The sequence below is a fragment of the Chiloscyllium punctatum genome, chromosome 29 (genome assembly GCF_047496795.1).
Source record: "Chiloscyllium punctatum isolate Juve2018m chromosome 29, sChiPun1.3, whole genome shotgun sequence".
NCBI classification, from domain to species: domain Eukaryota; kingdom Metazoa; phylum Chordata; class Chondrichthyes; order Orectolobiformes; family Hemiscylliidae; genus Chiloscyllium; species Chiloscyllium punctatum.
The window spans coordinates 67,507,513-67,520,273 of NC_092767.1; the positions used below are offsets into that span (position 1 = coordinate 67,507,513).

A 12,761-nucleotide genomic window follows, 5' to 3' on the forward strand; every position below is an offset into this window, starting at 1 on the left:
CCTGCAACACAACTGTCCTTTCCTCACTATCGTGGCTTCTCTCTGGACAGCAATCGTCACAGCCAGACGTAGGGCACTGACATATTGGTTAGCTGGCCTCCCCTCAAGGACGAACCACACTCAGGATATGCTTTTTACCCACACACTCAAGGTAGACCTATATACACCCAGGATGACAGCTAGGCCAATCTTTCACAAATGGGCCTTTTACTAGCTCACAACAGTGCAATATAGGCGTACACTTCAGACACAGCATGGCTCATCATCTCCACGTTAAATTAGGCTTGTTTCTTTTTACATTGAGGCCAGTCCCACAGGCCCCCACTCTTGCAATCTGTTATGTCTGTGGTATCCTCACCTGTGTGTGTGTGTTCATTTTTGATAACAAGTGTTATGTTCTCAGTTGATGTTATTACTGGATAAGTTAGATCCCAGAATGAATCCTGATTTGACAGATCATGATTGCTCTTTATTTTAATTTAACAAAGAGAAAAGTAAAACAAAATAAATGATCATATAATCCAATTTAGAGGATTTCAAACACCATGCAAAACAGAATCCTATCTACTTGCAAACACCACCACTTTACAGTTAATCAAAATCCAAAGAAAGTTTCCTTCAAATCTGTAGGCTAACTTAACTGCTTCTTTTCTGTTCTGTTCCAGTAAGTTGCAAGGACTTTCCCTTGACTAGTTACCCATTTGAGTTTGGACTTCCTCAGTCCATCAACCAAACACAAGCCAGAAAGTTTTCAAAAACAACAATCTTACACTGAAGTAACTTATTTTCCTAACTACTCTGAACTCTCTCCTTTTTTGGGTCAAATAATGCTTGCATTTGATCCCATTCAGATCTTTGAACTGAACAAAACCTTTCCCAGTGCTAATTTTATCAAAGCAAAAATCGATCCTTGATTATGGTGAACCCAAAATCAAATTTTCCATGTTTTCTCTCTTCTGTTGGATAGCTCCATGTTATAAACAAACCCCCATTAACTCTCCAGGAGGCCTTCAGTCATCTGCTCTTTGACACGTACTGCTTTAAAATCGTGTTTCAGAAAAGACTGACCGAGTTAATTATTAAATACCTTCACAAATACACCAAACCTGTGTGCTAATTGTTTAATATTCACACTCCTTAAAAATGTTTATATATAAAAACACTTTCATCACATATGAAAATTGTATTTTTAAGATTATGTCTCTTCTATCTCCTGAGTCTTGCAGCTAGATAATTTACTAAAAGACCATTCAGTAAGATAAAGGCAACCAAGGCAAAATACTTTTAGAAAGTAACTTACAAGAACAGGACAAATAAACTTATAAAAATTGATTGACGATGATTTATTACTACTGGCTTCCAGTGTAAAACTGCAAGATAATCTTTACCCCTGTGGTGATTTCATTGTTTTTTCAGTCCTACATTCTAGGTTGCTAAGGGCATTAGGATCAAGAGGACACCTTTGGCTCCTTGAGCCTGCTCTGTTATTCAGTTAAAGCAAAGCTGTTTATTCAGAGAACATAAAGAAACACAGTCCATGAGATATTTTATATTAAATGGACAGGCATCTGGAGCCTCAATTCAATGACCCACAGGAATGGGAGGAGACTATTCAATCCTTCAAGTCTGTCACTCAATTATATCATTGTAGAGCTGAACTCTGTCTACTGCCAGTCTTCAACTCTTCAATTATTCCAGCATCCACAACCTTTTTGGAGAAGGTATCCTACACTTTGTTACCGACATCTGGTCTTATAACGATGTCAACTGTAGCTCAGATGTTAGCGCCCTCACCTTTGAGTCAGAGGATTTAGGGTCAAGTCCAATCCCATAAATGTACTTCTCAAAGAACTTAACAGGTGAGTGCATAATCTTGTTGACACACCCAGATCAGAACTTAGAGATTGTTGGCAGTGCTAGCTTAAACAGAGGCCCATCAGGTCTCTCAGATGGATGTAAAAGATCTTTGGCACAATTTTGAAGAAGAGTTGGGAAACTACCTTAGTGTCTTCGCCAATATTTATCCCTCACCCATATTCATGAAACTACATCATCTGATCATCAATCATTGCTGTTTGCACTGATCAGCAATGAGATGATGGCCAGTTAATCTGTTTTAGTGATGTGGATACTAGTCATAGCACTGGGGAGAACAGCCCAAGTGGTTTTTATAAATTGTGCCATCGGACCTTTGCTGGGAGTGTCAACTTAGATCCTGTTAACGGGCTTGATTTTCAAACCAAGAGCAGGAATCTGAGGCCCAGACAAAAATTTGGGATCCAATCATACAATGCACTACAATCACTCACTTGACACAATCATTTTTTTTCTTTAATGGGATGTGGATGTCACTGGCAGGGCCAGCATTTGTTGCCCATTCCTAATTGTCCTCAAACTGAGTGGATTTCTGGGTTATTAGTAAGTTTTGAGAAGATTTGTAGCACAGGTTGAGGTTCTGGATGTAGGTTTGCTCGCTGAACTGGAAGGTTCATTTTCAGATGTTTCGTCATCATAATACTAGGTAACATCATTATTGAGCCTCCGGATGAAGCGCTGATGGCCTGCTTTCTACTTAAGTGTTTAGGTTTCCTTGGGTTGGTGATATAATCTCCTGTTGTTCTTCTCGGGGGGTGGCCTGGATCTAATTTACCACCCCCGAGAAAAAAAACAGGAAATTACATCACCAACCCAAGGAAACCTAAATGCAGAAATATAAAGTGGGCCATGCCACCAGCGCTTCATCTGGAGGCTCACTGATGATGTTACCTAGTATGGTAACAAAACGTCTGAAAATGAACCTTCTTGCTGGGTTATTTCAGAGGGCAGTTAAGAGTTAACCACATAGCTGTGGGTCTGGAGTCACATGTAGGTATTGTCAAACTGAGTGAAAGATGGCAGATTCTCCTCCCTTATAGTGAACCAGATGGGTTTCAGCAACATTCAACTCCTGACTGCCATCAGATTAGCTTTTGTTTTCATTCAAGATTTGTTAACTGAATGTAAATTTCACCATCTGCATGGGATCTAAGCCCATGTCCCCAGAGTATTAGCCTGGGTCTCTAGATTACTACTCCAGTGACAATATGACTACAAAATTGCCTACCTTCAGGTTCTCTACAGGAAGGTGGGGGTTGTCTGTAGAACACAAGGGACAATAGCAGATGCAGTATGCAGAAGAAAGGAGGTAGTTCCTTATAGGGCCAGCAGTCTCACAAAGCATAGAAATAGCCAAACAGAAAACCTAAAGGTATTGTACCCAATGTGATACAAAATTGCCTTGTGTCAAAAGTTTCTCACAAAGAAAACTTAACTGTTTGAACACAACAGCTGTGCATTAATGTGAACCAGTTTGTTTGAGTTTGGAGATTCACGAACTGAAAACTGCCTTCTCATCCAAGTAAGGTACTTCTCAAATATCTTAACATGTGAGTGCATACTCAAATCCACACTTTCAGACATCAAGACATTGATATGCAATTGGGAGCACCAGAGCACCCATTTGAGTGGGTGCCCATTTGAAGCCCAGTGTTCCAATTCACGAAGCTAAAGTGCCATACCCACTGAGCCAAATTGACACCAGTCCCATTTTGGGAATAACCTGGTGTACAGTTTCGATATACTTGCCACCATAAAAGGGGCAAGAGGTCTCCAACTGGTGACAGGTTATGGCAACACACTATAGAGGATTGGGGTGAAGTTTCATCAGTGATGCTCCATCTTGTGGATTGTTGCTAGTAGAGTCTTGTGGGATTCCCCATGGGGGAGATCCCCCGGTAACCCCTTGATACTGACTCATTCAACAATAGACAAGTGATAAAACAGTTTTGCTTTACAAACGGATGTGGGTGGTCTTCATAAAGGTCAAACATCAGATATAGTGACAATGCCTCCATGGAATTGAGAGAAAAGTGTGTGAATCCTAAGATTTCTGTGAGTGATATTAGTGGAAGAACGTCTGTGTGTGTTTGGACGCTGTCAGTGCCTGGAGATGGTTTACCACTATCAGTTCTTTGAATACTGTGTACCATATCTGGTACTGCTAATTAGTGTGCGACAGTAAACTTACACAGAGTTACAAAGCAAACAGAACATTTGAGAAAGGCCAATTCACATGTGGTCACTCGCTCTTTTTCCACATTTATTTATCCCCTTTGTTCTTTCAATCACCCATCTAACATATTTCTCAGTATTGATCTGGTCTTTGCTTTAATTAGTAACTGTTAAATATATTCCACGTCTTCAAAACTCTGTGTCGACTCTTCCACCATCAGAAATAATTTTTTTCTGTCTTCTTCCCCATCTTAATGTCTCATGTTTGAACAATATCTGTACAGCATAATTTAGGAAGAGTGTCAAGGTCTTGGAGAAGCTACAGAGTTCTTTTACAAGCATGACACCAAGTATGAGGTATAGTATTTGGAGAGATTGCAGAAGCTGGAATTGTTCTCTTCAGAGCACACAGGGTTAAGGATATATTCAAGATTATGAGAGATTTTGTTAGAGCCAGTAGGAAGAAACTGTTTCCTCCGAGTAGGACATAGCAATATTACAGATTTGAAATTATTAGCATAAGAAGTAATGGGAATGGGAATTTTGTTTCACACAATATGTTACAATGATCTGGAATACAGTACCTGACAGGACAATTGAAGCAAATTCCACTAGAATTTCAAAAAGGCAATTGGACATGAAATGAAAGAAACTGCATCAACAAACACATCGATTAAACCCCATCTACTACCCCCTGAGAAAAAGAACAGGAAATGACATCACCACAGAAAATAACATCACCAACCCAAAGAAACCCAAACATATAAATAGAAAGCAGGAATCATATACAGTGCTTTGACTGGAGGCCCACTGAAGATATTACTTAGTAGGGTGATGAAATGTGTGGAAATGAACCTTCCAGCTTCGCGAGCAAACCTACATCTGGAACCTCAACCTGAGCTATAAATCTTCTCAAAACTCGCTAAGATGAAAGAAAACAAATCTACAGAGTTATGGGGCAAAAGCCAGGAATCTATGTTGCTGAATAGCTTTTCCAGAGTTGTCATGGACAGGAAGGACCAAATATCCTCTTTCTATACTGTAAGATTCTTTGATTATTTATTACTCAACTAACACCTGAAACAAGTGAGCACATTTCTATTTGTAGCATCTTGATGTGCGTGATTTGTCAGCTGTTTCTCACTTTACAGCAGGCATTACGTGCTTCAAATACTTCAATGGCTGAAAAGCAGTGTGGGATGTCCTTTTTTAAAATTCATTCTTTTGCATGATTTGGTTAGGCCACAATTTGTTACCCATTTCAAATTGCCCTTGACAGTATGGTTGAAAGACACCTTCTTGAACCATCGCTGTTCATGTGGTATAGGTTCAACCAAATGCTGTTAAGAAAAGAATTCCAGGATTTTGACCGAGTGACAGTCAAGGAATGGCGCAATATAGTTCCAAGTCAGGGTTGTGTATTGTGTAGCCTTCAGGTGGTGGTGGTCTCATGCCCTTGTTTTTTTTTATATAGATGTTTAAGGCCACAAGTTTGGAAGATGCTATCAAAGGAGATTTGTAGAGTTGCTGCATTTTGTAGATGATACACACTACTGCCAGATATGAAGCAGTGAATGTTTCCAGATAGCACATCCTTATGGACTTGCAAATACACCCACTTTAACTCCTGTGCTAACCTATCACTTGGTTCAGAAGCAAAATGAATCTTTCACTGAAATTGCAGGCTATCAGCAATTAGAGAGCTGCACTTTAAGCTGCCAAACTATTCAAATGCTACTAATCCTGATTTCCATGTTAGAGTGAGGACATAGAGGGATTAGAGAAGATGAAAGGAAGATTTGTAGGGAGAATGCAAGAACTGAGAGGTGATACCTATCAGGAAAGACTGAACAGACTGAGACTCTTCTCTCTGGAAAAGGGAAGAGTGAAAAGCGAGCTAATAGAGGACTGCTCAAGATTTTAGAAAGGTTTGATAAGATGAACATGTTCCAACCTTGCGGTGTAGGCCAAAACTAGCATACATAAATAAAAATAGCGAATGATAAAGCCAATAACAAATTTAGAAGAAACGTCTTTTTCCAGAGAGTAGTTAGAATGTCGAACTGTCTGAGAGAAGGTGCGGTTGCAGTAAAAAATAATCTGAATGCACGTAGCCCAGTTAGTAGCACTTTTGTATCAGTCTAATGGAATGTCTCTCCCCAGGACTTAGAATAAAAATCAAGGCTAGAGGAGTGGTGCACTGTCAGAAGTGCCATCTTTCAGATGAAACATTAAAACCAAGGTCCCATCTGTCTAATTGGATGAATGTAAATGATCCTAAGCACCATTTTCAAGGATAATATGGGAGTCCTCTTCAGCGTCCTATTATTCCTCAATCAATATAGCATAAAAATATTATCTGGTCATTAACACGTTACTGTTTCTGGGAACTTGCTGTACACAGGTTGATTGCTGTGTTTTCTATATTATGCAAGTTACCAGACCTCAAAAAGTACATCCATGGCTGTAAATTTCTTTGAGACGTTTAGTGATTGTGAAATACATTACATAACTGTAGATTCTTTGTTTTTCTTTTCTTATTATTTGAGGGAAAGCTGTGTAAAACACATAAGAGGGAAAGGGATAAAAGGCTGTGCTAATAGGGTTAAGTATAAAGTGGCTGGACAGATGCATAAACAAAGGCATAGACTGGAGGATTGTGTTGGATATTCTGCACATTTTCTCACAGTATCTGCTGCAGACATTGTTCCTATCACAATCAAAATTAAAGATTATCTGTTGATTGATGCAGCAGCCAGCAATTTTATTTGTATGGGCAAGTTATATGTTATTTCCTGTTTTAGTGACTTCCCATTAATAAAGCTGTTAGATGATCCACAAGATGATGAGTTCACTGGTAATAGTAACTTTAAAATTGATTGGATCATTGTTTCATTTTTAGACTGATTTCAAAACTTGTTTGGGGGAAAGTAAATTAAAATAATGTAGACAAAAGATGGATTTAATGAATTTGTATTACTAATAACATTATGCTGTCTTCTATCCTGGTGGTTAACTCACAAAGTTTGGTTCAGATGGTGACTTGGATCTTGACGTTCCTTGGCATGAACTTTCCTGACCAGTATGCTGCAGAGCCCAGATCTTTGATAGGACAGCATAGAGGGAATCAGTATCAAACCCTGTGCTGCATCTATTCTGGCAGTGTTTGATAGAGGAAGCTTTGTTTCATGCATTGATATCTATATGCTGAATTAGACAGCAAAAGACTTTTATAGATTATTTTGTAACTCTATAGTATAGTACAACCATCAGTTTCTACCTTTTCTTTCTCAACCCTTTGTCCAGAAGCCAACACCCCACTGAAGAAGAACGCAGCTCTTTCTTTTTTATTTTAAGAATGCCATCACCAAATCACCCAATTAACAAGTAACAAACACTACCCATCGGGTAAACTCAGCATTCTTTTTTTATAATCAGAAGACACTATCCATCCAGAAAACTCAGCTCTTAAATACAAAGTCCAATGAACATCAACTTCTCTCAATCAACTCTGCAGACGATTTTTTGAGCCTCAAAGGGACCTGCATCTCTAACTCTGACAGTCCTACTGTATCTAACACCATCCTGTAACTGCCTGAGTGTTTGAGCAGACAGTAAAGAGAGACCTTTTCTCTGTATCTCATCCATACTCTACGTATCTAGGGAATGTTTGTTGGGCCATTGTAAAAGGAGCTTTACTAAATCTGCATCATATTATTCCTTAATGAAAGTGTTGATGAAAGGTAGAATCAAATATAACATATGTCCATTTTTCTGACTCACCTAATTTTACATCTCCATTGTCATTGATAAGAATATTTGCTCCCTGCAGTGAGAAAATAAAACAGGTTAGTGTCACTCAAAAGACCACAGGCAATTCGACTTGCTTGAGCAACATAGTTCTATTTATGGTGTAGACATGTTCATGTGTCCACAGTGCAAACATATACTTTAATTGTAGACATGGATATACACTGACTCAGAATGAACAAGTGAACATACACTCAGATACAAATGCAGAGAAGAGGAGGAGATTTTAAAGAATTCGAACGGTGAATGATTTTGATAAGAACAAATGAGAAACTGTTTGCAGAAGGATCGGTGCCCACAGGTAATAATATGAAAACATTTTACTTCACTGTGTGTCATTATTATCTGGAATGAAAGGGTAGTAAAAGCAGATTCAATAGTAACATTCAAAAAGGAATTGGAAGCAATGTTAGAAAGAAATTGATTTGCAGGGTTAGGAGGATAGGGCAGAGAGATGAAATTAATTGGATAGTTCAACCAAAGATCATACACAGACAGGATAGGCTGAATGGTCTCCTGTTTTGTGTCATTTATTAGCTTAATAAACACACACACTTATGTGGATGTGCATCCACACACGTGGATCTAGCCATGCTTTGTTCTGCCATATGTTATTAGGTGCAGTGACAGGACCCTTACCCAAGGCGCATACACTCAGTCCTCATTATCCACTGATTTACTGCCTGACATCCAAACACTTGTGAGGTTGGCCCAGACCCATTTTTGTTTCTCCATGGTTTTGTCCAGTTTGCTTCAGTAATCATCATACGATGATTCATGATACTCAGGAATATATAGAATATAGAACAGTATGGCGCAGGAAGAGGCCCTTTGGCCCACAATGTCGTGCCAAACATGATGCCAAGTTAAACTAATCGTGGGCGGCACGGTGGCACAGTGGTTAGCACTGCTGCCTCATAGCACCAGAGACCTGGGTTCAATTCCCGCCTCAGGTGACTGTCTGTGTGGAGTTTGCACATTCGCCCAGTGTCACTGTGTCTTCCATCATGGTAGAAATTGACAGTATACCCCAGGGAAGAAAATGGCGGTGACCAGACTCAGAGTGAGTAGGATAAGTGTCTTGACTTATGAGGGAGGGGGTCTGCAAACCATATCGATGTGAATGCCTTTAGAGGGCAAGAATATTATACAGAAACACATGCACTGTATGGGACAAAGTCGTGTGCACCATCTAATCCCTAGTGATCCTAATGCATTGGCACCCTGTAAACCTCTCTGCCCCATACACTGCTGATCACTTAATTTCAGCTACCTCTGGAAATTTCTGGGAGGAATCTTCTGAGGAAGCATGTTTGTGCTTCTTTCTCTGGCTGGGTGTCTCCTGGCATCACCCTGTCTTCTTTTGAGGAAGGGCTGCCTGGAGTACACTTCAGGTTCCCATCCCTCTGTTGCCATACCTTCAGTCCTGAGGACTGATGGCTGATGCAATGGAATGAAGGTGTGTGCACAATTTCGGCAGATCCTGAGGCTTCTGGACTTGGCTCTCCAAGGCACCCAGATGACTTCAAGCTTGAGGCAACTGGGTCCCCATAGCAATAGCTGCACTCCTGCAGCCTCTGGGCTATGAGGATCTTTGCCTGCCACATTCCTACCTGTCATTACTGACAAAGTCTCTGATTGCTAAAACCAAAGGGTCCTCTCATGTCTGGAAGTGAGCATGTGCCTGGTCTCCAGCAGGCCTCCAAGTATCAGCAGCCTGCATTGTTTCTTCCTCAGTCAGCAGCAGAATTGTATGCAGTGAAGTTTGAGACCTGACCGGCTTGTGCTCTTTCTAAGCATGATGGTCCCACCAAGGTGAAAGCATCTAAACTGATGGGGATGCAGAAGGCAGCCTTGCTAATGCTACCTCTGAGAAAACAACAAAAACAGAAATTGCTGGAAAAAATCTGCAGGTCTGGCAGCACCTGAGGAGAGAAAGCACAGGTAACGCTTCGGGTCCAGTGACCCTCCTTCAGAAAGGTATTTTCTTTCTCAGAAGTTGAGGTGATAGCTTCTAGCAGTGCAGCCCATTTCTCATCCCGTTGCTACCTGCATGATATAGTGGAGAGGTTGTGTCATGGCAAGTGGCTAGAACCGTTGTGCAATAAATGACACCAATCATGGGGCTAATGTGAGAACTGCAGTAGAATGAAGAATGATATTTATCTGTTTTGCGGGACTTGGATGTATTAGCCTCACTGCAGGACTGATCCAGGGCATCTCCTGCAATGAACAGGATTCTCTCCTCATAGCAGTGAGGACCCTGACACCTCCACACATTCAGGTCCTTTCTTCTGTCTACTGGACTGCCTTCTCCTGGAATGAGAGAGAGGAGGAGGGATTGAGTGAGATGAAAGTAGTCTGTATACCCGTTAGTACTGGTGCAGGTGATTGAAAGGAAGTGAGGTGTCCTGGGCAGTGCAGAGACAATACAGAAGATTCAGAGGAAACAAGAGTGAGTGAGGGAAGATGTTGAATAGTGAGGATGGCAGAACATGAACCTTGGTGGGAGGTCGGTACGTAGATAACTGAGATAGAGTGAGCGTGAGGTGTTGGAAAGAAGTGTGGCACTTACCCTGACAGAACATAGAAGGTTATTGATCTCCTGGTGATTCCTCTATACTGACCTGAGGGCAACCTCAGACCAAGCTGCTACAGTCTAAGCACTATAACCTCCTTTGCTGGTCCTAAAGGAGGAGCATGCCTCTCTTCTGGGCCACTCTACCCACCAGGACCTCCATGTCCCTGTCAGAGATTCATGACACCATCTTCCCCTTCTCTGACGTATTCTGACTGAATATCCGTTACCAAGCAGGCCAAGACCTGGTATATAGTGGACTTTTAAATGTGGTGTGCGTGCCAGGAATACTGGTCTTTTGGCAGATATCCAATGAGCGAAGAGTTCTTCCAGGAATATCATATGATAAATAGCAAATTATCCCAGCAATTTATCCACAGATCATTAGACAGAGAAGCAGATGTAGGCCCATCAAATGTACTCCGCCATTCAATGAGGATATGGCTCACTCTCATTGTAATGAGTGTCAGTGTAACTAATCCCTTGTATCATTTCTCATCGTATGGAATTCTAATAATGTTTCAGAGTGCTCTGCCTACAACTCTTGAACGCCAATGACTCCTATCAGGCTAACACATGATTGGTTAAGTGACCAGTTGATCTCTTTTCAGTGATGTTAGTGGAGACGGAAGTATCATGCACGAAGGTAATCTATAGAATCATTGGAAAACTGTTCAATCTAAACCACCTTCAATCCTAAACCAAAATCACTTCAACCTCAACCATTGAGCTCCAGTATACAAATGACAGTTCTGCATGCTCAGTTAGAAACTGAGTTCCAGGTCACTGTCAACTTCTCCAAATCATATGAAAAAAAATGGGCTCTTCACTAAACACATATAAACTTAGGTTCTCTTTCCAACCAAAATGTGGAATAGAGATTCAAGATCAAGCATGGTAAGGTCCGAGGGAGTGTTGCTGAACAAACAGACCTTGCAGTGCAGGTTCGTAGCTCCTTGAAAGTAGAGTTGCAGGTAGATAGGATAGTGATGAAAGCATTTGGTATGCTTTCCTTTATTGATCAGAGCATTGAGTATAGGAGTTGGGAAGTCATGTTGTGGCTGTACAGGATGTTGTTAAGGCCACTTTTGGAATATTGCATGCAATTCTGGTCTCCTTCCTATCAGAAGGATGGTGTGAAACTTGAAAGGGTTCAGAAAAGATTCACAAGGATGTTGCCAGGGTTGGAGGATTTGAGCTACAGGGAGAGGCTGAATAGGCTGGGGCTGTTTTCCCTGGAGCGTTGAAGGCTGAGGGGTGACCTCATAGAGGCTTATAAAATCATAAGGGGCATGGATAGGATAAATAGACAAGGTGGGGGGGGGAGGTGGTGGGTCCAGATCAAGAGGGCCTAGGTTTAGGGGGAGAGGGGAAAGATATAAAAGAGACCTTAGGGGCAACATTTTCACGTAGAGGGTGGTGAGTGTATGGAATGAGCTGCCAGAGGAAGTGGTGGAGGCTGGTACACTAACATTTAAAAGGCATCTGGATGGGTATATGAATAGGAAGGGTTTGGAGGGATATGGGCCAAGTGCTGGCAAATAGGACTAGATTAAGTTGGGATATCTGGTCGGCATAGACAAGTTGGACCGAAGGGTCTGTTTCCGTGCTGTATATCTCTGAGTCTATGACTCTGTAAGATTGGGCTAGAATCAGATGAGAGGGCATCACTAGGATAATGAAGTTAGTTAATGAGACAAAATTCGTAAAACATGGCGAATGACCTTGCTCAGCTTCCCGACAAGAAACCCTTCAAAAACTTGATGGAAGTGACACTTAGCCAGAAAAGATTCAGCCTTTGTAACTTGTTGCCCATTTTTCCCACTCAATTTTGTTAGTTTAATATCATGGTGTCATTGCATACTCTGTTCACTAGATGACATAGTGCAGCAGATTTTTTTTTTAAACTCCCAATTAGTCATAGAGTTGTACAAGTAGACCCTTCAGTCCAGCTCATCCGCACCGACCAGACATCCCAATCTGACCAAATCCCATTTGCCAGCATTTGGCCCACATCCCTCTGAATCCTTCCTATTAATCTACTTATCCAAATGCCTTATAAATGTTTATTGTACCCACCTCGATCACTTCATCTGGCAGCCTGTTCCATACATGTATCACTTTCTGCTTGGAAAAGTTACCCCTCAGGTCCTTTTTAAAATCTTTCCCCTCTCACCTTAAATCTATGCCTTCTAGTTATGGACTCCCCCACCCCTGGAAAAAGACAATAACTATTCACCCTATCCATGCCCCTCATGATTTTATAAACCTCTATAATATTACCCCTCAGTCTATGAGGCTCCAGGGAAAGTAACCCCAGCCT

General features: G+C 41.1%; 1 protein-coding gene across 2 annotated transcripts in view; it reads right to left on the reverse strand.

Moving 5' to 3' along the window:
* The window catches only part of LOC140454496 (mitogen-activated protein kinase kinase kinase kinase 5-like), a 122,884-nt gene that overhangs the window by 50,403 nt on the left and 59,720 nt on the right, over window positions 1-12,761 (reverse strand). For both annotated transcript variants that reach the window (XM_072549295.1, XM_072549294.1), the window contains exon 7: window positions 7,834-7,876. In XM_072549295.1, the coding sequence (XP_072405396.1) occupies window positions 7,834-7,876 (43 nt within the window). The remainder of the gene's footprint in view (window positions 1-7,833; window positions 7,877-12,761) is intronic.